Raw genomic sequence first — 26,057 nt, forward strand, 5'->3', positions numbered from 1 at the left:
CCTGTGTCAATTCAGTGCGAGAAACAGGCTCCATGTGTCAGCGGCATTTCCTGCTTCTGTGACAGGAACTCATAGTATTATAATGATTTATAATGCTGTGTGTTCCTGCCTGACCGCAACTGAATTGTGCTCAGATCTGAGGGGAGCTGGAGGAAGTGCTTAGCAGCTACAGAGGTACCCAATGGCTGGGCAGCTGTTAGATGCCACACGCTAAGACCCCTTTCACACTACAGTTTTTTTTTCCTGGTTTGTGGGCCGTTTTTGGCGTTCCGTATACGGAACCATTCCTTTCAATCGTTCCTCAAAAAAAAAAAAAGAAAAAAAACACGGAATGTATTCCGTATGCATTCCATTTCTGTATTTCCGTTCCGTTGAAAGATAGAACATGTCCTATTATTGCCTACAAATCACGTTCCGTGGCTACATTCAAGTCAATGGGTCCGCAAAAAAAAAACTTAACACATACGGAAATACATCCGTATGTCTTCCGTATCGGTTCCGTTTTTGCGGAACCATCTATTGAAAATGTAATTTTTTCTATGTAATTACTGTATACTGTATATGCCATACGGAAAAACTGAACGGAATCAAAAAAACGGAACGGATACGTTAAAAACGGATTGCAAAACACTGAAATAGCCATACAGTAGTGTGAAAGAGGCCTAACAGTGAGGTCTCTCCTAGTGACAGAATCCCTTCCAAAAACACCTTAGTGTAGAAAAGCATCTAGAAGATGTGTCCTGCCACTCTGCAGGACAGGAGGTGCTACCCAGCACTTCCAAGGTCCCTGTGACTAACTATGCCCCTAGAAAGGATGGAGAGAAGCGTCAATGGCTCTCCTGTTAGCAGTGCTGAACGCTCTGAGAGGGCACTTCTGTCCAGTTTGATGGGGGAATTTTGCATCTCAACTTGTCAACGGCCATCTTGCAGATGTGTTTTTGTGTTGGACTGTGTATATTGTGTGGGCAATGACTTCAACGGGTGGCTACGGTGTTATACACCGGCGTGACAGCTTCTGCTGGCCGGTGACTATTCTCTATGAGCTGGGGAAAGCAATAGGAACAAAAATAAGACAGGACTAAACAGTTCTGAATACATTCAGAGCAGCATTTATCTCTGCAATAGGCGACTTCTACAGCACTGGAGATTGCAAACTACAAGATGAACGGGCAAGCGGCTGCCTCTAGCCTGCACGGCCATTACATTTAAGAGACGAGCCAAACGCAGCCTGCAATTAGGTCATTGCTGTACTGCACCGCTTCCAACATCTCTCTCTACAAATTGGACAGCAGCTATAATTTAAAGCTGATTGGAACTCATTACACCAATTTAAAGCCATCATTGGAGAATGTGTTTTTTCTCCTGGGTAATTGGTATCTATGTCCGTATCTGACTACTAGCATGAATGCCGTTTAGATAAACTGGAAGCCACTGTCCCGAAAGTATGTTCTTACTGTGCCTCTCCTGAACAGCAAAATGGTAAAGAGTACACATTCTTAATGGCTGCATAGTTTGTTAATAACCAAGTGGTTTTCAGCAATCAACCTGATGACATGTCTGATATAAGAAAGGGAAAACCAGACATTCACGTTCATGACATTTCCTTTCTAACCAGGCTAGAACCTGCCCTGTACCTCACATAGGTCCAGAGATCTCCACATTAATTGCTCTACTAGATTTATATCAAGCTGCCAGCTCAGGGGGCATGTCCTTTCTGCTACAGATCTCTCCCAGTATCTACCACAGCTTGGCTGGTGGCAGTTGAAGATTGATACTGAACGTGCGTGACCACCTTAATGAGGTGGACTAGAATACACATCCAGGTAACAGTTTGAAAAACGTAGAATATGTTTCGTGGCACAACTTTTGGACAGACTTTGTGTCACAGTCATGCGGTGGATGCTACGTGGGACACCAATCTATACGTTTAGTTGATTGCATAGCTATGGAAGAGACACACAAAGTTTCCCTCTCTGAGATCTCCGAGATTCCCCCACTTTTTATACTACTGCTTATAGTCCAGTGGCAGAGAGGGGTTTAGATAGTCGTGACTCTCCAGTGGTTGACCAAGCATTCCTAGGAAAAACACATGTTCCAAACTATAACTAATACGTCATGTTCAGACATGGTGCGATTGCTGAGGAAATGTGGGATGACTTTTGAACCACAAAACTGCAGAAATGTACTGTACAATAGAAATATAAGCATGCTAGGGATGCTCAAATGGACATGCTGTGGATCTGAATGCTGAATCCGCATGTAAAAAATCCACAGCATGTAGATGCAACGGGAAAATCCCATATTATACTGTACTTTGCAGTGCAGAATCGCTACTGCCAATCTCCAAGAAATCTACATTGTGTAAAATCTGGTAACGCACTTGTCTCCCAGTGCTCTGAACTGTGCAGCTACAGCCAAAAGTGGTATGAACCCAAGAGGCGGATGGTTTGCACACATTTTCAAACACCCTAAGGCCTGGTTCACACCTGAGCGTTTTACAGTGCGTTCCTACGCAAAAACCCATGTTTCCCTATGGGCATGGTACGAACGCGCTGTAAAACTCCCTACACCCAAAGAAGTACAGGAGCTACTTTGGGGCGTATTGTCGCGCTTAACACCTGTGTTTTTCATTGTACGCCTCTGTGGTCAATTGCAAGAAGGCGCGTTTCCCATTTCCAAAAACGCGCAGTGAAAACGTCCGACAAAAACGCGCGTATCAAATGTGAACTAGGCGTAATAGAGAATTTGGAATCATCTCTTGCTCTGGAGGACGTGGAAGTGTATGTCAACGGATCTCAGTAAGAACTATACAACGCTTTCTTTCCCCAAGGCCAGGCAACCTTTTTAGACGAGCCAGTTCAACATGATAAACTTCCAGCGTGTCAGGGAAGTCCTGTCCTGACCTTGCTCTTCTTGACAGGATTGCACAGCATTATACTGATTTATAATGCAGTGTAAACCTTAGGCTACCTGGGCACATAAGATCCACACACATTTCCATGTGCAGCATATCTGCACCAAAATCCGCAATGTCTAAAACATAATTGACAGGCTATCAAATTTGAAAACTGTAATGCAGGTCAATTTCCGCACGGAATAAAATCCGCAAAGCGTACGTGAGATTTGTGTATTCTAATACACTTTGCTGGCACTGTGGTTTTCCTGCATGTAAAATCCGCACGTATTCCGCCACATGTGCAGGTAGCCTTAGCGTACTGGAATCTTTGGTATTACACTGATAGCATTATGTCAGTGCACTGCAGTAGATTTCAGGACTCTCCGGGTTACACAGAATTATAAATCAGTATAAGGGCTCATGAGCATGGCCATAGCCAATTTGGAGTCCACAAATTGCAGATCAGGAAAAGATGGGTACCGGCCACGTGCGTTTTGCATTTTGCAAAATGCAGATGCAGACAAAAACTAGGGTCGTGTGCATGAGCCCCACTACTGTGCTATCCGGTCAGGATGGGACTTCTCACTGACGCACGCTGCGAGTTTATCACATTAAACTCACTCATGTGTCTCTGGCCTTAAAGGGAACCTGTCACCTCCTAAAAACATCCCAAGCTGGCACAGTACCTGAGAATAGCCAGCAGCGTGTTCGTAACAATAGTTTTTACAGCTTTTGCTTCGGCTACCTGCAGGAAGAAAATGATCGTTACAAACACGCTGCTGGTTACTCTCAGGTACTGCTGCCGGCTTGGGATGTTTTTTGGAGGTGACAGGTTCCCTTTAAAGAGGTTTTCTGGAATTACTGTGGTTCTTAACAGATATGCTCATGTAGTTTCTTACTTTGTGAACATCATCTTTATGCTATTTCTTTTCAGTTTGGGAGCTGCTGACATGTTTTCACGATGTGAACAAATCACTATGTTTTATTGCATCCTGTACATACCACTTCCAGTTGCTGTATCCAACCAAACCCATGATGCACTTCTCCTTTCCATGCCACTCCCCCATCACTGCCAGTAACACCCAGCTAGTTTATAGCTCCTCCCACCCTGCTAGTTACAAAGACACCCCCCATCACTGCCAGTAACACCCAAATAGTTTGTAGCTCCTCCCACCCTGCTAGTTACAAAGACACCCCCCTATCACTGCCAGTAACACCCAGCTAGTTTATAGCTCCTCCCACCCTGCTAGTTACAAAGACACCCCCCTATCACTGCCAGTAACACCCAGCTAGTTTGTAGCTCCTCCCACTCTGCTAGTTACAAAGACACCCCCCTATCACTGCCAGTAACACCCAGCTAGTTTGTAGCTCCTCCCACCCTGCTAGTTACAAAGACACCCCCCTATCACTGCCAGTAACACCCAGCTAGTTTGTAGCTCCTCCTACCCTGCTAGTTACAAAGACACCCCCCTATCACTGCCAGTAACACCCAGCTAGTTTGTAGCTCCTCCCACCCTGCTAGTTACAAAGACACCCCCTATCACTGCCAGTAACACCCAGCTAGTTTGTAGCTCCTCCCACCCTGCTAGTTACAAAGACACCCCCCTATCACTGCCAGTAACAGCCCAGCTAGTTTGTAGCTCCTCCCACCCTGCTAGTTACAAAGACACCCCCCTATCACTGCCAGTAACACCCAGCTAGTTTGTAGCTCCTTCCACCCTGCTAGTTACAAAGACACCCCCCTATCACTGCCAGTAACACCCAGCTAGTTTGTAGCTCCTCCCACCCTGCTAGTTACAAAAGACACCCCCCTATCACTGCCAGTAACACCCAGCTAGTTTGTAGCTCCACCCACCCTGCTAGTTACAAAGACACCCCCCTATCACTGCCAGTAACACCCAGCTAGTTTGTAGCTCCTCCCATCCTGCTAGTTACAAAGACGAAAACTAGGAGCAATAAGGCTACATTCAAACGATCGTACATGTTTTGCGAACTGGACATAGCTGGCGCTATACAGAAAATGCCTATTGATGTCCTACTCATTGCGGACAAGAATAGGACACGCTCTATATTTTTTGCAGGGCTGCGGAATGGAATGGATGCGGACAGCACACGCTGTGCTATCCGCATCTTTTGCTGTCCCATTGAAATTAACGGGTCCGCAAAATTTTGGAACAGATGCGGCCCCAGAATTACAGTCGAGTGAATGCCCCCTAGAGGTAACAATGCATGACAAAATTACAGCTAACCATAAAAGTTTATTTTAACAGTTGTTGTTGGAAACCCTGTGCAGTGAGACAAAACGGACAATGACAAGGTGCAGACCAACCCAATCATCTGAACCACTATCCACAGTCCCCGCTGGACAAGAAGCAGCTTGGTCCATTGACTCCTGTGGCAAATCACTAGCCTCAGGGTGGTCATGTGCTAGAATGGTCCGTCACTTCTAACACATGTGACTGCTGAGGCCAGTCATGTGACCAAAGCACTACCAATCCAGTGGGGATAACAAGCAAACAGGAGTGGTGGGACTGTGGACAGGCGATTTATGTGCACAGATTCAGAGCACCCGGGATGAGCCAGACTCAGCATATAGTGATCCATGATGTGCCGAATTCCAGCCTAGGTTTTCAGTCCTATACTCACATGATGTGGCGAGTACAAGACAGTAGACCAGCTAACAGACTGGTCAGCCGAGCCTCGGTCGGTCCAGCAAATGCAACCAAACCGACCACATTTCCCGGACCACTCAAAATGGTGAAAATCTGGGCTTAATCAGGATTATTTTACAAAGGTAGAATTTCCTGTCTGTAACAAGCTCAGATCAACGCCATACAAGGTCAACAGGCACTCCATTTACATGACTGTTAACGCAACAGTTTGGGCACTCGCCATGTCATTATTGCCGGAAGCAGCCCCTCTTCACATTGGATGTTAAGCGGTGGACCTTATAAAGGTTGTGATTAGTTGACAAAGGGGCACTTACTTTTTAAAGGGTGGCTGCTAAGCATGTTTACACAGTAGGAACACTTCATCAGCCCACGTGTAAGGGCCTTATGTCAGAGGAACACAGGTTACTGTAAACTCTAGGGGGTAAGAAACCAATAAATTAAACCTGCCCCAAAATGTAAAGTGGCGGCATATCGTTTCTGGGTGCAATGGCTAGATCTGTTACAGCTCGTCACCTTTCTTTAGCCTTACACCCACATGTCTGAATGAAGGCAGGAGGCATCTGCCTAGCTACAATCATAACTGAAAATATTCACAATATCTGAATTTCACAAGGTGATGCTTCTCCCGAAATTAAGTCATTGACAAATTACTTGCAGGAAAGATTTTTCCTCGGGCGAGTCAGATCTTTTAGATTTATTTCTCTCTTCTTGTAAGAGGTTCTGTCAAGCTGCCCCGAAACCCTACTACAATTAACCAGGGAGACAGATGCAGGCATCCCGACTGCCAGCCAAGGGAGGGACCGTTCTTCTGCCTCCCATCTTCCTGGGAAATCAATGGTAATCAGATTAGAGATCTTTTAATAGATATTTAGCCATGCAGAATACTGAAGTGCAGACAGAACAAAAGGTCACAGAGCCCTAACATTAGAAGCCGTAACATTTAACTCAATATAGAAAGATGTCTCAACGAGACAATGTGGACTCGGATAGTAGCATAACCCTTTAATTGGCAGGCGCTCAGCATTGAGAGAGAAGAAGCTACGGGAACCAGCCATCAGCAGAGGCGGCTATGTTACGGCACTTTATGGTTGGCACTAAACTCGGGAATAGGACCCGCTACACAACCTCTGAAGGGTGGATATATCTGGTAAAATACACAGTGGTGGCTTCTTGTCCTTCACCGTGTGTCAGGAGAAGCTATGAAGGTCACATGGCATGCTTGCAATCGGCACCAGCTGACTGGTGAACTGGGGGACCGCATAGCATACATAAACGTAGCCGACAGCTTCCCTTACCAGAGGGTTCATATATCAAACCAACTGGGAGAGAACAGTGAGCAGTATGTAAAGGGTTAAACATGACGGCACAGGAAAGCCTTATTCAAAGATATACACATTGAGAGAAGAAGTTTAGGGTCACCGGCACCTGAAAAAATATACACCAACTCCATCCAAATAAAGATGTAGTTTCAGTTTTTTTCTAATTATTTTTTGCAGGACAGAAGAAGGTACAATAAAAATAGGATTTATTTATGGAAATATATTCATTGAAAGGTCAGTGCCAGAACCAAGATGAGCACCGGAGTGGCATCAATTGCCAAGAAAGCAAAGCCTTCAGTTTTACTTTATATAAGGGTCCATTCACACGTCAGTATTTTTACCTTTCCAGATAAACGTTCCTGTTTTTTTGCGGATCCGAAAATCTGGATGACATGAGGATGCTTTTAACATGTCTTCTGCATTTTTGACGGATCCATTGACTAGAATGGCATGACGGAACGCAAAATCGGACAAATAGTAGGACAAGGTATATTTTTTTTCCTGGATCCGAATAAACGGAACGGAATCGGAGAGCACCATGAGTGCTGTCTGATTATTTGTGGATTCCATTGAAAATGAATGGATCCGCATAACGTTACGTTTTTAATCGGAACGGATGCGGAACACCAAAACGGACGTGTGAATGGACCCTTACTCCGGGCGTTTACCAACATTTTATTGGGGTTCTGAAAAAAACCTTTAGCCCTTGGATACTGGAGGTTTTTTCCATAAGTTTTTTAAATTTTTCCATTCACATAGTCGTATGATGGCTTGTTTTTTGCGGTCTAATGCCACCATTTAATACGGCATACAATGTAGTGGGAAGTAGGAAAAAAAATTCAAAATGGGGTGGAATTGGGGGGAAAAAAATAAAAATAAAATAACAATCTGACTCCCATAAATTTTTTATAGTTAGGTCTACCGAGCTATGTGGGGGATCATTTGTTTGAGGGACAATCTGTAGTTTTTGTTGGTACCATTTTGAAGTACATTTTATTCAATTTTTGTTGGGTAAGTGAAGACATGAAGAAAATGGTGAATCAGCCATATTGTTTGTTTTTTTTTTCCCCCATTTCGCCATTTGCCGTATGGGATAAATATTTTAATATTTTAACAGTACGGGCGTTTTCAGACGTGGCGATGCCCATTATGTTTTTTTTTTTTATTGTTTATGGATTTATTTTTTTATTCTAGGGAAAAGGGGTCGATTTAAATTTTAGTTTTTAAATACCGTATTTTTCGCCGTATGAGACGCACCTAGGTTTTTGAGGAGGAAAATAAGAAAAAAAATAATTTGAACCAAAAGGTGTGCTTTTGGTGGGTTTTGAACTAATTGTGGTCTGTGGATGGCACTGTTATGGGGGATCTGTGGGTGACGCACTGTTATGGGGGATCTGTGGATGACACACTGTTATGGGGGATCTGTGGGTGACGCACTGTTATGGGGGATCTGTGGGTGACGCACTGTTATGGGGGATCTGTGGGTGACACTTATGGGGGATCTGTGGGTGACACTTATGGGGGATCTGTGGGTGGCTCTTATTGGGCTCTCTGGATGGCACCGTTATGAGGATCTGTGTATGACAGTTATGGGGGGGATCTGGGGATCTTATGCTATGTGTCATCCAGAGATCCCCTCCATAAGTGTCCCTGTAGTGAATGACCCTCAATACAGGGCTGGGGGCCGGCATCTGCTTTAATAATGACAGCGGGGCCCGTGCAGTGACTGTATTCTACTACACGGGCCCCGCTCACTGTATAATCGTATCTCTAATAGTTAATTGTTATGTATGACTCACACTGCCAGCGCCCGTCCTCCCAGCCTGCCTCCTCTCTGCTACCTACCGAGCGCTTGTAGTTGTAAGTAATACACAGCGCTCATTATGCGATTATATACATAATAATTAACTATTAGAGATACGATTATACAGTGAGCGGGGCCCATGTAGTAGAATAGTCACTGCATGGGCCCCGCTGTCATTATAAAAGCAGATGCCGGCCCCCAGCCCCTCCTCCCTCACAGCTGATACACCCGCCGTGCGGCATCGCGGCGGGTGTATCATTGAAAACTCTGCAAAAATCAGCAGCATTCGCCGTATAAGACGCACTGCTATTTTCCCCCCACTTTTGGGGGGGGGGGGGGTGCGTCTTATACGGCGAAAAATACGGTATATATTTTTTTATTAAAATTTTTCTTTAAATATACCGTATTTTAGCTTATACTGTAACACAGTAACATTGTACATAAGGCCGAAAAAAGACATTTATCCATCCAGTTCGGCCTGTTAACCTGCAAGTTGATCCAGAGGAAGGCAAAAAACTAAACAAAAAAAACTCAGAGGTTTCATAGAACTACAGCATAAGCTTAATTTGCAATTATTCTATGTTGGTCTGCCATCTAAAGGCCTCCATAGGAACTGCAGCTCTAATATACTGGGTCTCTTCAGAGAGACTCAGCACATTAGAACGAAGGACCAGCTTTTCTGATTGCCACACAGGGGGACCCAGTTCTTACCTGGGTTTTTCACCATTTAGATACCGTGGTCACGCTTGACCCTGACATCTAAAAGGTTAAACGCCTGCAATCGGCAGTATTGCCGGTCGTAGACATTAGCTGCAGGCCTCTGCTGTTTGAAACAGCAGAGACCTGCTGGCTATGGCAACCGCTTAACTCGCGAGCAGGCGCCAAATTTAAAGACCCTCCCAGAGCTGTACATGTAGGTTTCTGGGAGTCTAAGGGTTAAAAGGAGTTTTCCCAGTATAGACATAGACAATATCCTATCTGTTGAGGATCTACAAGTGGGACCCCCACTGATTCTGAATACAGGAGTCCCAGTCCTGTGGGAGAGGACACTAATTCCTTTAGCAGGGGCCTGCAACCTCTGGCACTCCAGCAGTTGTGACCCTCAGTATACACATTTGCTGGGCTGTTCTCAGAACTCCCATAAAAGTGAAAGGAGCTGGAGAGCTAGAATAGATACGGAATGAAACTGCATGCCAGGTTGGGATAAGTGTACCTGTCGTTTCAGGGAATTTCTCAGCATGTGTGTACATGGGAAATAACACTATTTCGGCCCATTATATTGCTACTATTAGGCATTATTAGCAGGTTATCCCTATACAACCTGCAATTCTCAACTTTTTCAGAGCTGTTGGGTAAAGACTGGCTGATGATTATGTCCACAACACAGACATGGATAGAAAGGAACACCTACTCAATAACTTTCTGTAGCACACCTTCAGAGGCGTCAGCAGTAATGACGGCCATTACATAGTTTAGGTAAGCAGTTTAGATGTGAATCCAGTAGCAAAATTAGACAGTAAATCACCTCAATTCTCCTCCTTCCCATAGACTTCTATGTAATCTAATCCATCAGTGAACAGGCAGCCCATCTTCAATGGTGACATATCTAAGCAGTGATTTGATATTTAAAGAACAGGACGGGGAGCAGGATAAGTGGAGATTGTAGTATATCATATCAAAGGAAGATGAAACCAAGTTTCTAGTTTCTGCTATTCATTTATTAAAAAATAATTAAACAAAAGTTACTCTTTAAAAGGTAAATCAGATGTCACTTGAAAGTTCTCACATATTTACACTGTCCATCAAATAAGTCACCGCAAAATAATCAAAGGGGTGTCCCATCTTGAACATTAACTGCATATCCACAGTCCCACCTCAGGTGAGGTTCCCAATCAGGAGACTGAGGTTTTTATGACCCTCTGCCAGATCCTGAATCCTGTGGATACACCACATCAATGCTCAAGAGGGATGTACGTAAATCTTTAAAGGGGTTATACAACCATCTGGCAACTGGGGGGAGGATGATGGGGGTTTGGGAGGGGTTCTATGTAGGTGCCGGATGGGCCAGGTTTCGTGACAAAAAAAAAAAAAAAAAAGCCTCCCTTGCGTTACCCGCGATGGTAGGGAGGCTCGTCTGGATGTTTTGATACGTGCGAAGGGGAAATGCAGCGGTGGCTGTGCAGGAGGGTGGGTGTGTGTGTGTGTGTGTGTGTGTGTGTGTGTGTGTGTGTGTGTGTGTGTGTGTGTGTGTGTGTGTGTGTGTGTGTGTGTGTGTGTGTGTGTGTGTGTGTTCAGGAGCTATGCGGGTGCTAAGGTAAGTATAACCATTCGGGGCCTGGGTATTAGGGGGGACATTATAGGGATTGGATAACCCCCTTTAAAGTATGAAAATTATCTAGTGAAATTCAACTGCACTGAAGAACATTTAAAATGTAGAATATAATGCCCAGAAAAACAAAATTCTATAGTTTCCTATATTACTCTCATTAACTGGATCCCAGGGATTTACTGCGTTATTTTAAGGAATATTCTGTTCCGCTGCTAGAGCCACGCCTCCTATTAATCACTCTGACATTTTATTACTAAGTAAAGCATTGGAGCGGCTCCTGTATTGTAGGTGTGGTGCAGTAAAATCTATAAGTTGATTACATTCCTAATACCCTATACATAACTCCACACAATGACATTAATTTCTATTCCTGGTCTGAAGAAGAAAAGCCTAGGAATGGATTTTTTGCCTGTTCGGTTTTGCATCAGTGTGTTCTTAGTAGGACAAGGCAGGGCTCCAGATGGCGACCAAAATGGACCGCCGCGCTGCGCAGCCTAGTATCAGTTAAAGAACATGGCAATCACCATGTTCTCTTCACTAGCACAGTGGAAAAAGAACGAGTCTCTCCCTCTCCAATGTGACGCGTCCGCCACTGCCACAAATGGGGAGATAGCAGGGAGGAGGAGGAGGGGAGAAGCTGTGGCCACTGCGGCACCAATAAATCTAAAACATATTAATACAAGTATAGGCAGCGGTATCACAGACCCGGCCTTAATAACAGGGCATGCGATACGCGGCAATTAACCCCTCAGGTGCCACATCTGAGGGGTTAATTGCCACGGATCGCACGCCCTGTTATTGAGGCTAGGTTTCCGGGTTTGATACCGCTGCCGATACTTGTATAAATTAGTTAAATGGGACCTTTCATGGGTCCAAAAAATATGAACCAAGTAGCAGGCTACATAGAGCCGGTCCGTTCGCCCGCTGTGGCCCCCGGTATTTTCAACATTTAGAGCAAGGAGGAGGAGATGCCAGTGTCTCTCCTTCTCCCTGACAGCAGCTCTGTCCAATCGCAGCGCAGAGCTCAGAGCCAGGGAGAATAAAAACCTCCCTGGCTCTGAGATGTGATTGGTCAGCGCTGCTGTCAGGGAGAAGGGGAGACACTGGCGTCTCCTCCTACTTGCTCTGAATTTTGAAAATACTGGGGGCCACAGCGGGCGAACAGAGCAGGACCCAGGAATAATAGTAAGTGCACTTAGATCCCTGGGCACCGCTCTATGTAGCCTGCTACTTAGTTCATATTCTTTGGACCCACGAAAGGTCCTCTTTAATTACATTCATTGGTGGCGCAGTGCGCGCCCCCACCTTAGGATTAGTATCATTGGTGGTGCAGTGCGCCCTGCCCCCTCATTATTAGTATCATTGTTGGCGCAGTGGCCACAGGGTTATATGGTGGCCACAGGGTCCCCTCCCCTTCATTGGTGGCAGTGGCAGATTACACTGCTGGGGCTCCGATCGGTTACCATGGCAGCCAGGACGCTACTGAAGCCCTGGCTGCCATAGTAATCTCCCTGCTGCTGTGTGTACTATGCACAGGGAAGCAGGGAGAGTGCGAGATACAGCTCTATAACCCTAAGTTCACACTTGCGCGTTTTACAGCGCGTTCGAACGCGCTGTAAAACGCATAACCGATGCAAACCAATGCTTCCCTATGGGACTGGTTCACATTTTTGCGTTTTACAGCGCGTTCGAACACGCTGAAAAACGCCCGACGCATGAACAAGTTCTTGAGCTTCTTTGGGGCGTTTTGTCGCGCGTTCCCGTACATAGACTTTCGGGAACACGCGACAATGGGCGTTCGCTTGTCTCTGTATGCGCGATTGCAAACGCCCGTACAATCGCGCATACAGAGCGCTCCTTTCAGAACGCTCAGGTGTGAACCCAGGGTCAGGGTGAATAGGACAAGGGATGAAAAGATCCAGGTTATAGCCCCTAAGGGGGGAAATGGTTATGAATTGAAAAGTTTAAAAAAAAACACCAAAATACTAAAAGTTTAAATTGCCCTCTTTCCCAATTTTACATATAAAAAGTGGGAGCTATTAAAATATTACAAAATATTTCCGCTCTGGTGAAGGCCGTAACAGAAAAAATAAAAATAAAATCAAACCCGCCCAATTTGCCATTTTTAGTCGCCTTGTCCCCCAAAAGATGTCACTGGATGTGAGGTATGTGGTGTTGTATTCTCCTATATGTAGCGCTGGCTCACGACTGTGACCTGTGTCTCATCTTCTCCGTCAAGTCCTTTTTTTTTTTTATTATATGCATTTTAAATTTGGAGACTAAAAAATTGAATTTGGCTCCTAAATTGCTCCTGGTTATTTTTTTTTTAGTCTGGAGCACTGCAAGGTGGAGGAAGACACTGTGAGACTGCTCTGGTAGCAGCTCATCCCTGTGAGAAACAAAATGCAATAATAGAGACCTTATCTTCCCCTGAATCCGCGGTCGGTGGCAAGTTTGGAGGACCCCATGCACATTAGATAGCAAGCCGATCCCAGCAGAATTGGTGGGTTCATTCATCATAGATCCTATATGTTTGGCCAGCTTAATGAGCAAGTTCCATTAAAGGGTTTCTGTCACCTGAAAAATGGGTATTAAGCTGGCTGACATTAGTGATGTCCTAATGTCAGCTGAACATAACTATAGTAGTGCCATCTCACTGCGTGCCGCCGTTATTGAGAAAAACTAACTTTTACAATATGCAAATTAGCCTCTAGGAGCGGGGGGGGGGGGGGGGCGCTGCCCCTGCTCCTAGAGGCTTCGTTCTCCTACCTCTGGCCACGCCCTGCTACATTAGATTGACTGGAGCAAGCAGCGTTGGTCTCGTACCTCCGGCCCTGTCTGCAGTGTAAATCTCGCGCCATTCAGTATTCTGCGCAGGCGCAGTGAGGAAGCTGGCAACCGGCGAGCGTCCTTCACTCACTGCGCAGAATACTGAATGGAGCGAGATTTACACTGCAGACAGGGCCGGAGGTACGAGACCAACGCTGCTTGCTCCTGTCAATCTAGTGTAGCAGGGCGTGGCCAGAGGTGGGAGAACGCCCCCCTGCTCCTAGAGGCTCATTTGCATATTATAAAAGTTTGTTTTTCTCAATAACGGCGGCACGCAGTGAGATGGCACTAATATAGTTAGTAAATCCATACGTACCTGCAGATTTTCCATGGGAATGTACCCTACTAGTGTACCCCAAATCACATCTCCCCAATGAATCAGGTAAACTATAACTTGAAACGCATCAGATACAGTTCAGTTGGTAAGAATAGCTCTACCTGTTGAAGTTGATATCTGGGTAGGTGGAGTACTCCGATTTTCTGGCATTTCTGCGTGGGAATGTGCAGAAGAAAGCGTTGGCTAGCAGACAAGATATCTGTTCCTGTGAAATGGTGATTGAATGACCCATTTTTTTCTTCAGCAATGGAATTGGCTACAACAAAAAGAAGGGGGGGGGGGGAGGAGGTCAGAGATAATTAATTTAACAATTTTGAAAAACATGAGCAGGAGATTGACCCGAACAAATTAAAGCAGGAGTGATTTGATATTTTTAGCTGGTCCTTAAATCAAGAGCACCAAATCTCTGGAGTCATTTATCCTGAATGGTTAACGGGCTTGGCTTGACACGCTACAGATATACAATCAATAAAAATAATAGTGGGCCTTGGAGTTATAGATCAAATTGGATCATCAACATCCAAGCTGTAAACCTCAAATCAGAAGAAACCAAGCACAGGGCTATCATTATACTGCTTTAAGACACACTAAAGGGCTTTGGTCGGCATGATCAACCTTATTAAACCAGGCGTATTGTCGGTAGGGTTCATCGTGCTGATTAAAAGGATATCATTATTTTATTTTTTTAGCTTGCACCATCGAGGAGATATGTGGACTTTTATATTTATGCAAATTAGGCACTTCAAGCACCAAGGGCTGGCGTAGCTCTTGGAGCACTGCTAATGTTACACCCCTTGGTACTCCCACCATCCCTTTGATGGACCGGGCTAGACAACCCTGTGTAATAGTGCCAACATTGTGGCACACTTAGTCATTGGTGGTACAGCGTTATTATTGTGCAAAAATTGGTGTCAGTGTGTTTAAGCTAAATTCTTAGGGGAATGATTTTACTAATTTGCTTTGATTTATATGTAGCCATTCATTGGTGGCACCAGAGCCTCTGTAGAAGGGAGCGAGCACTGTGCAGGGAGGAGAGAATACCGACCTTTTCATCCTCCTAGCTGCTGTCCAGTCCACCTGGAAATGGAGGCCTTCCAACTCTCCCCAATGGTTGTTGTTAGGAGGAGAGAAGGGTTTGGCATGTTGGATTTTAATGTCTGATCCTGATCTTCTAGAGGAGGCAAGCTGCTGCCTGCGGTGTACGTATGATCCTGATCTTCTAGAGGAGACAAGCTGCTGCCTGCGGTGTACATATGTGACTTTGTCCCCTCTCCCATGCCCGAGCAGAGCTTGTCTGTGTATGAGGGGTACAAGAAGAGATAGCTTTCCGCCAGATCTCATGGGAGTGAAGCTGCAGTAACCTGGCACAACCACTGCACATTGAATGGAGATGTGCTTCTGGCACTCTTCCGAGTGGTAGTCCCAGCACCTGCAGGTGGCAGCTGATTAGTTGGGGTGCAGACTGTCCCCCAATGATCTGATCTTGATCACCTATTCCACAGAAAGGTCATCAATATCATTAGCCCAGAAAACCCAGTTAACTGTTGGTTGATGACTCTTTTGACTAACAAATATTAACTATGATCACCTTCTCAAAAAAATCTATGGACTAGATGGACATACTAATACTAGTTAGAACCAAAAAAACAAACAAAAAAAACTGGGTAAATAGCTCAGCATCTCTAATACAGGACACAAGTCGGACCAGAGGTCGCAATAACGCCTGTACAAGTGTCACAGATGTCACAGGCGTCTGAAAAAAGAAGAAGGGTGTATTTCTACACATGGAGGAGATTTATCAAAACTGGTGTAAAGTAGAACTGGCTTAGTTGCCCACAGCAACAAAATCAGATTCCACCTTTCATTTTTCAGAGTTATTTGTGTAATGGCCATGTAGTAGAGCTGTGTGTGCAATGTGCATATAACAGAGCTACATATCGAGTTATTATAGTGATTGGTAAGGAGACTGCTGATTTCTCAATTTGGGTAGGTTGTCGGGTCATTTGCTGCGCCACTCTGAGAACACTGTGGAGAATGCCTGTGCAGTGGTGCCACCATCTTCACCAATACTGCCAGTGGAGTGGTGGCCTGGTGTGGTTAGCGGCCTCTTGTAAGAGGTGCTGTGGGCAATGTGGGCACTAGTGGATCTATAAGTCCCTGGGGGCAGTGACTGGGCAGACGGCCATTTTGATGCCTGTAGGACATCTGGGTGTGTCGGGTTTTTCCCCAGACGAGAATGATGCATGACACAAGTTTCTTGACGTGGACCAATGCTCCACACCGAAAAACAGATGTGTGGCAGAAAAAAACCTGTTGTGTGAACCAGACCTTATACAATATCAGGTTCTGTAAGAGAAAACATCCGTATAAAGCTTTCATACAACGAAGCAGCAGTTTATCTGTAAAATCAAGGTTTTCTTTTGTCCTTCAATATCACAGAAGAAAATCAAAGTGAAAAGAGCAGAGGTGGGTGAATCAAAGGTCTCTAGAATAGATCATTCACCATCATGGCTGGCTATCTACCCCAATTAGACCTAATTAACCTGCCCAAGACTCCGATAAGTGTGACATGGTGAGATAGTAGGAAACTGCCCATTATACACTATAGATATGTGCTCACTATAACTGAAAAAAAGAACAGAATAAGACATTTTGGGGTCAATAGAACAGATTTTGCTTCAGATAGGGAAGTACTCCAAGTTTAACCTTATTAAAGGGAACCTGTCACCTGGATTTTGGGTATAGAGCTGAGGACATTAGTTGCTAGATGGCCGCTAGCACATCCGCAATATCCAGTCCCCATAGCTCTGTGTGCTTTTATTGTGTAAAAAAAACGATTTGATACATATGCAAATTAACCTGAGATGAGTCAGAGCTTGAAAATATGACTCTTCTCTGGTCACACAAGTAAGATATGACTCTTATGTTAATTTGCATATGTATCAAATAGTTTTTTTTTACACAATAAAACCACACAGAGCTATAGGGACTGGATATTGCGGATGTGCTAGTGGCCATCTAGCCACCCATGTCCTCAGCTCTATACCCAAAATCCCGGTGACAGGTTCCCTTTAAACAGCATCTCAGAAGTTTGTAAATAAAACTGAAGGCAAGAGAGCCACCATGAGGAAGAGAGTGGGAATTCAGACAGATTAAATCTCCCTTACGTGGGCCTACTGTGCATGTAACTATGGGGAATGATCTGCTTGTTCTTCAGCAGGGGTGAGAGCTCTACTTTCATGCAGCAACCACCTCCTCTGTATGGTGACAACCATGAAACTGTGCCCCATAGAGATTCATTGTTTCTGGGAAGCAGATTGCTGTATGCACAGTAATGATCAACTTGGAGACCAACATGGAGACCACATGAACAATGCATTCACCTGATGAAGGAACATTGGCGCATTCATTGAGTAATCAGTAGCACCGTTATATGGGGTAATTTTCAGGAAAAAGTTTTCCTAGGAATGTTCTTTCCCGATAATCATCTCACTTGCCAGCCCATGTAAAGGGGCTATAAGGGATACAAAGGTCAAGCTGCCATGAGTAAGGCCAAGTCTTACCGTGTTTGAAACACGTAGGAACGTTCCTTCCTAATAATCATCCCACTTGCAAGCGCGTGTAAAGGAGCCTTAAGGGACACTCAAGCTGCCAAGATGTGGATTCTGCATCAGGTTTTTTTTAGCACAGAAATCGGCATCTGGTCAATTTATGTTGTGGGGATCTGCCACAGATTTCACTTTTTACTATGCAGAGGGTAAAACCTGTGGCAAATCCATAGCATTTCCACACTAAAATCCACAAGAGCGCTGGTGCCTTCTCAAACAGCTGATCGGCAGGGGTCCTGGGTGTCAGACCCCCCATCGATCAGATACTGATGAACTATCCAGAGGATAGGTCATCAGTAGTGCTGAGCGAAGCACGCTTTGGATCACAGATCCAAAGTCTCTGTTCAAAATTCAAATGTATGGGCTTCGGGGAGGTGAAATTCTTCAGTGAAGATTCTACAACTTTAAAAACATTGTCAAACTGCAATCCGAAGTCGGTTTGGTACTGTGGTACCAGTAGGTACCAAAGCAGACTTCGGATCAGAGTTTCAAAATGGTTGTCAAGTTGAATAATCGAAGTCCGAAGTTATTCAACGAAGTTTTGCGACACTTCGGACAAAGAATTTCACCTCCGCGAAGCCCATACATATCCATACAGCATTCAAATAAAGCGACTTCGGATCTATGCTCCGAAGCACGCTTCACACAACACTAGTCATCCGTATATAAGTCTCAGAAAACCCTTTTAACAGAAAGAAGTGATCATGTACATAACAGTGAGATTCCAGTACACCAGCGCTGAAAACTGCACAGCTGGTGGAAGCTTCCGCTTCCAGGTCCATCCACCATACAGCTTCCAACATCAGTGGCTACTCAAAACAGCTGACTGGTATTGGACCTCCATCCATCAATATTAAGTCCTGAAACTCCTTACCTCAGCATGATCAACCCTATTACACAGGTTAACCCTGCTGATCAAAATGGTACCCGCTTTGTGGTATTTTCAAGAAAAAAGAGAGGGCTTCAGCATACCAAGGGGGCTTGGACAACACTGGAAAGCTGAGGTGCACAGAGGAACTAACGCCTCACCCCTCGGTGCAGTGAAGCCCTCATTTACATAAAGAATCAAAGTCTTTTTCTTCTCATTTTAATCAGCAGGATCAACCATTCCAGACAGTGTGCCTGGCTTAATGGGGTTGTCACTGAATTTAATGGGGAGAGTCACCGAATTTGAAGAAACTTTTCATGAGTCTAAGTGACCATATCAAAGACTTTGGTCGGTGGGGGTCTCTGCACTCGGACCGCTAGAACAAAGGGAGACCTCACGTAGCACATACTAGCCTCACTGCAGGAGATGTAAGAAAAACTCGATGGAAAGTCTACGGGCCCGTCTCAATCCCATCTCCTGCAGTGAGGAGAGGTAGTGTGCTATGTGAGTGTTTTTCTCTCCATGTTGAAGTGATCAGTGGGGGTCTCAGCACTCAGAACCCCACCGACAAACACATTTGACTTGTTGCTGTGATATATTCCAACTTTTTTTTCATAGTGTAATGACACTTAAACTGATCTGATCTGAGGCTGATGGGGTGCGATCTAGGTCTGACGTGGGTTGATCTGAGGCGGATTGGGGCTGGGGGTCTGATCACAGGCTGATGGGGGGTCTGATCATAGGAAGGGTTAAATGCATTGTGAACAGAGCTTTTTCTTACACACTCCTGACAGCATCTTTATTGCATTGTGAAGTGTGACTGAAGTCACTATTGTAACACACAGGATTCTGAGCGGATGAATATTCTCCTCGTGTCAGAATGAAATACACAGCAAATCCAGAAACCAGCAGACGGTATATTGACAAGGCCATAAATGGTAACCTAAATCAAAGGAGTCTTACGCTTCATTAGCTTGTGTCAGCCATGAGGAAACTAGTCCAGTGATCTGCGGACTAAAGGCTGCCAGCTAGGTTTCAAACTTCCCATTGTTTTTTTCTCTCCCTCTCATTCTGACAGAATTGATTTGAATAATACAATATGTATATGAACAGAAAATGGATGTGGTAGGGAGGAATGGAAATGTGAGACATTTGGAGATTCATACCTAATGCTATCACAGCAGGGGGGTGAAGTGATTTACTCAAAGTAAAAGTCAGACTGTGGGGAGATGAGGTGATATGGAGATACATTTATAGGAGAAATATCTACACTCGGCCCTGACCTGTGACTAGCGAGAACCATTTCAGCAGCGCTATCCGATTCTTATCTACATGCATCAAAGGGGTTGTCCCAAGATCCTAACCTATCCCTGTCTGGTGCATCCGAAGTCAAGTGTCTGACTGGTGTGGGTCCATCTGCTGTAATCCCCACCGATCAGGAGAATAGGCGTCCTGCAAACATCCCCCCCTCCCAAAAAATAAATGTTGAGTACATATGATCAACCGCCTTTCCATTAATGGAAAAGGGGCCCCTGTTTTTTGGTTCTCACCTACCCACAGAACAGGTGATGTGAGACCACTGGTGGCTCCCACCGATCACTGGTATAATTTATTCTTGACCAGTACAGCTGCAGCCCGAGTTATGGAAACAGTCTAGACAGAACTTTAACATTTTCAAAAGTTCTATAGGTGTATCTGGTTACCCATAGCGAGAGGTACCGGTACAGTGATGGAAAATAAACGTTTACCACTGCATTTTCTATGACGTATTCATGCGAGACGAGGTAGTACCTTCAGCTCTGCTTGGAGACTAAAGATCCTTACCTGTGGGCAGAGTTTAGGGAGCCTGAGAGTCAATGAAACCATGTCAGGAAGAAGCGAGCTGAAGAGATGTGTATGCTCATCATCATCAAGAACCTGCAGGGAATAAAGCAGAAAACCTTCACTCAATGCTCCAAAATCAATCAAGCAAAAACAAGAAGAAAAAAAAAGCCATAAACTTAAAAAATAAAATAAATATGTATATACTTTAGTGTAGCACTAGAATCCGCACAGGGGGGCCAAGATATGTCTACCAATGCCTTATCAGCGCAGCAGTTATTTCGGGGACTTAGGAGTACTCGCAAGGGGACAAGTTTCATTATTTCACTTAAAGGAGTTTTCTGACACAAAATACTTAAGCCTCCTTTACACTGCCTAAGAATCGGTCAGATAATTGCTAACAAGCGTTCGTAGGAACACTCATTAGCGATGATCTGTCGGTGTAAAGGTGCCGCGACCATCGGGTATTATGATCGTTGGTGTGATCACCTAAATCACAGTTTGCTGGCAGCAGAGCGTGCAATCTAAACAGCGGTCTGCTGTCGGCAAACAATGATTCTGTATGGGGATGACATTAACAATCGCTCCTTTCCATACTGTGGAGGAGATCACTGCTGTAAATACAGGTGTCATCTCCACTGACGAGCAGGCCATTATCGGGAAGCAACTCCTCCTTCCCGACAATCATCTGCTCAACCTAGCAATGTAAAGGGACATTATCATAGGCCATCAATATTAGATCGGCAAGGGTCTGTCTCTAGTCGCCCCTATCGAGTGGCTGAAGGGCCACAGCCCTACCTCCATTGTTTATCAAGCACAGTCCTCAGTCCCATTCACACCAACTTTGTAGTTCCAGAGACCCTCTTAAAAGTATTACCCTAATAGTTTATAGCTAAATTTGCTTTAGACTGTCCACCTCTCAAACAGATGGAAAAAGTGATGTTTCCTAATGAAAGCGCTTGCTGGTATTTCAGACCAACCACTTTGCCTTCCTTGAGTGCTCATAAGCTTTAATACACATTGTAAGTGTTAGGTTGTACAAGCCAGGCCTAGCATCGATCTGGCTGGTACACGTCAGTATACCAAGGAAGGGGGGGGGGGGGGGGCTATGGATATTAGAGTATCCATTAAAAACAACTAGAATTTTTTTTATTTATTATTATTTATCTTTTTACAATGGGACCTTATTGGTGACTGATCAAACACAATGCAACAGCACTTTGCAACACAGAATACATTAATTAAATGCTATACTCACTACATGAATAAATGTGAGGTACTTAGCAATCCACCATGGCAAGGTGACCTCTTTTGGATGGGAACCTATGGCAAAGACTACATTTCGTGCCAACCAGAGGTGTGGCTGTCTCCATTTTTGTTGTGAACTCCTGACTAACCCATGTTTCCCACAAGCGGATTTTAATTATTGTAGTATAAAGCTGAGGCCTGCTCTCCCTGTATTCACTAGAGGCCAGCTGGCACCAGGAGAGGTGGCATACAGAGTGGGTTCGTCATATACGTGGAATATGCCTTTCCTAAATTCATTGGAGGCCGGTTGGCACCAAATAAGGACACATTTAGCATAGGTACCTGTCCAAAAGAGGTCACCTTGCTGTGGTAGATTGGCACAAATGATTACGATCAAAATATATTTGCTAAGTACATCACATTTATTGGTATAGCGAGTATAGCATTAGTCCATATATTCTGTGTTTGCAGAGTGCTATTGTATTGAGTATCATTTAGTATTTTCAGCCATGGCGACGCGTACCAGCGCATTAGGATGTGCTGACTAACTTTGATGCCACTGTATGGCCCTAAAGGATATCTTAAAAGAGCCGTATACATCTTCAGATCAGCTTAGACTTCACAAAGTGGAGAACCTCCTTTCATTTCCAGGGACACCAAGCATCAACTGAAGCTATTCTTTTAAGACATGCTTACACAAATTTCCTGAAAATAAATATATTCAATCAAAGGGCGCCATATGCTGTCAAGATGTCCAGTATAACTGGACCCAGCCTTTATAACTGACACATCAATGGGAGGCTGTCATGCTTTATTGCTGCTGTATAGCACTTGTCAAAACTTATACTGTGACCCCAGACATAGAACTGTCATCTGGTCCTGACGTTCACTAGCAAAGATGCTAATGAAACTTCTATTGATAAAAAATATTATACAGAAAACTCAGTAAGGTTTAATTTGCAATGTAAATTATTATAACATCATTCCTATGCCAAATAAAAGACACAACCATGACCCCTGTAAAATACATTTAGCAGTATTGGGGAGTAGTCCTAAGACACAAGAAAAGCATTGTATAATTATTCTGCTACTCCTCCAGAAAGAGTGCCTTAAAATACAAACAGCATACATTTTGTATATTTAAACTATACATTTGCAATGCCAATCCCTTTAATATGAAATCCATGTGACCTGAGGTCTGACTACTGGACAGCCATAGAAAAGTATACAACACACATGTAAGTTAAAAGAGGTTATCTGAGACAAAAAAAAAATGCCCCCTATATGCCCGGGTCCCTCACACTTAATCTACTTATCTAGCTCACCACGCTGCTCATGGTCCCCGAACCGCCGCAGCTGCTTCTCCCCTCGTGAGGTTGAAAACATCCGTGGGGGGGGGAGGGAAGCAGCCAATGGCAGGCGTTGACAGGTATGAGCCTCCCTACTGCTCCTCCCCCCGACACCGGAAGTTTTCATCCACGCAAGGGGAGAAGCAGCAGCAGTGGAGCGAGGACCAGGAGCGGCGCAGGGCGCCAGGTAAGTATATTCAGTGTGAGGGGCCGGGCATAAGGGGCATTTTTTTGTCTCGGATAACCCTTATAAATTGTACATACACTTTGCTCAATCTTCCTCATGTGGTCCTTTGAAAGTCTACAATATGTTGCACTTCTATGCATGTGTTCAAGTGCTGGATTACAAACCCATGTTCGTATGTGAGTATTGGTCAACTAAGTAATCGACCAGTCTTGAACATTGAGATCTTGAGTAATAATCCAGATCTTGAACATTGAGAGAAGTACATCAACCATACAGTCTGACAATACATAGTCATAAGGAAGAGAATCCCTGAATATGTTTTTTAGGGTTTTAGAGGTGTGTGTACAAAAGGAACACCCAGTTTGAGTAGGAGGCTCATCGTCCGCTGCCATTTTGTGCCTTTTTGTACTACAAAAGCAATGAGTAACATACGTGGGAGTGCAGCAGGGAGCTGTAGTAGTACTAGAGCTGTGATCAGGAGGCGTAGTTCAGGCCTTCAGTGAAATACACACCTGTATGCTATAGCTTTCCCATCAGCCTGGGCAGATCTGTTCACTTTGCTATAGGTTTTACAGGCTAGTAGCTGGATCTCTTATCTGATACACTTTAAGAGATGGGGGTGGGGGAGGGAGTCAAGATAGTACATGATGGGGGTTACTTACAATTAACGTGATGCACAAGGTGTTATTACTTTAGTACCTCCATGAGTAATAGTAACTTACTGCATTCAGTACCTCTTAATGAGAACATGGGGTTAATGTGAGGTACATGATGTGGCCACGTACTATTAATTTGAGGTACATGGAGGTCCAAATTGATAAAACCATGTGTCTCACATTACCAGCAAGTAACTCCATCATGTACCTAACGCATAAACCCTATGCTGCCCAAAGTGCCTCACATTAGCAATAAGTGACCCCATCAAGTACCTCCTCACATAGTGGGCTAAATAGGGTTAATGTGTGGGTACTTTTGTTTTTTCCGTACATTACTCGGTATCGATATCGAAGTCCAAGTTCTGGCATTGTGACAACTCTTATGGCATGACTGACAGTCTATACAAGAGGCAATAGATAGCACCAGCCATGAGTTCTTTTCAGTTTTACAAAAAAAAGTCCCTGTGTGACAGCTCATCAAATCATACAAAACGAGCACATGACGCATGATCCCAGACAGGCCTATCCATCACAGAGCAGGGAACAATAATCAGGCCTGAAAATGCCGGCTGCATGCAAAGCGGGTCCAGCTTAACATTTCTCTTCTCATTGTGCTGTGTCTGGGGTTTTTCTGCTTAACCCTGTCGTATTCAGTCAAAGAAAAATATTACCGGAAAGGGCCAACCTGAAATCTAGGGATTAGTTTTCATTTGGTGTGGCTTCTGTATCCCCGTTTCTAGAGACCACATTATGTAGATGCTACATGGAGAAGATCTTTAGAAAGAGGGAACCAATGTTTAATACAAAACATCCTACAAATTAGACTAAAAGAAAGAGCAACTATATTAATACAACAAAATGCTGCTCCACAGGGTAATGTGCTCCCTTACTCGCCTCTCCACTCTTTCTAGGGGTGTATCCAATAAATAGCACTACAGAATGCAGGTTCCAGCCACTCTAGAAAGAAATACAACTGTATATTTAGTAGGGACGAATGAATGAGAGGTATTGGACCACTTCTCTTGCTTCACTAGGAGATCACTAGGTAAGGCTACTTTCACACTTGCGCTTGATCGGATCCGTTCTGAACGGATCCGATCATATTAATGTAGACGGAGGCTCCGTTCAGTACGGATCCGTCTGCATTAATAACTTAGAAAAAGTGCGCAAGATGCCTGAGCGGATCCGTTCAGACTTTCAATGTAAAGTCAGAGGGGGACGGATCCGCTTGAAGATTAAGCCATATGGTGTCATCTTCAAGCGGATCCGATCCAATTGACTTACATTGTAAGTCTGAACGGATCTGCTCGCCTCCGCACGGCCAGGCGGACAGCTGAACGCTGCAAGCAGCGTTCAGCTGTCCGCCTGGCCGTGCGGAGGCGAGCGGAGCGGAGGCTGAACGCCGCCAGACTGATGCAGTCTGAGCGGATCCGCTCCATTCAGACTGCATCAGGGCTGGACGGCTGCGTTCGGGTCCGCTCGTGAGCTCCTTCAAACGGAGCTCACGAGCGGACAGCAGAACGCTAGTGTGAAAGGAGCCTTAGTCCACCACTGAATGAAGGAAAAAGGTGGAACAGAAATTGAGGAGTTTATCTTCCAAAAGCACCACTTATTGTCATAAATGGGATTTTCTCCCTAGGATTCATATTTCTTCAGCAGAAGACCACTCAATATTTTTGTCATGCCTGTGTGGCGTATCAGCAGCTAACGACAGTGACACAACAGGTCAAGCAGTGCACAGCGACAAATGGTGGTGCAGATCTTCTCCAGAGACTGCTTTCCAAGGAGACATTTTTAGTTGTGAGGCAAGACGTTGCATTGCCATATAAATGTTAAAGTGTATATATAAATTTGCGAACAATATTTTTAATGCTAAAAGGCATTGCTGAATCAATCGTGATAAAAATATTAAAATTTTCTTCATTCAGCTCCCATTCAGTCTTATCTGTCTCCATGGTAAGGGTGTATTCACACGACCGTATATAGTTTGCAGTCCACAAAATATACGTCCATGTGTCATCTGTGTTGCAACCGTTTTTTTTTCATTGTAACAATGCCTATTCTTGTCCATAAAACGGACAAGAATAAGACATGTTCTATCTTATTTGCGAAAAATGCGTAACGGACATAAGGA

The 26,057-nt window shown here is 44.5% G+C and overlaps 1 protein-coding gene across 6 annotated transcripts in view; it reads right to left on the bottom strand.

The window, feature by feature from the left end:
• The window catches only part of PARG (poly(ADP-ribose) glycohydrolase), a 113,309-nt gene that overhangs the window by 36,222 nt on the left and 51,030 nt on the right, over positions 1-26,057 (bottom strand). For all 6 annotated transcript variants that reach the window (XM_044296739.1, XM_044296742.1, XM_044296740.1 and 3 more), the window contains 2 exons: positions 20,487-20,579; positions 14,288-14,442 (listed from right to left, as the gene is read on the bottom strand). In XM_044296739.1, coding sequence (XP_044152674.1) covers positions 14,288-14,442; positions 20,487-20,579 — 248 coding nt within the window. The remainder of the gene's footprint in view (positions 1-14,287; positions 14,443-20,486; positions 20,580-26,057) is intronic.

Source organism: Bufo gargarizans, chromosome 6, assembly GCF_014858855.1.
Source record: "Bufo gargarizans isolate SCDJY-AF-19 chromosome 6, ASM1485885v1, whole genome shotgun sequence".
NCBI lineage: Eukaryota > Metazoa > Chordata > Amphibia > Anura > Bufonidae > Bufo > Bufo gargarizans.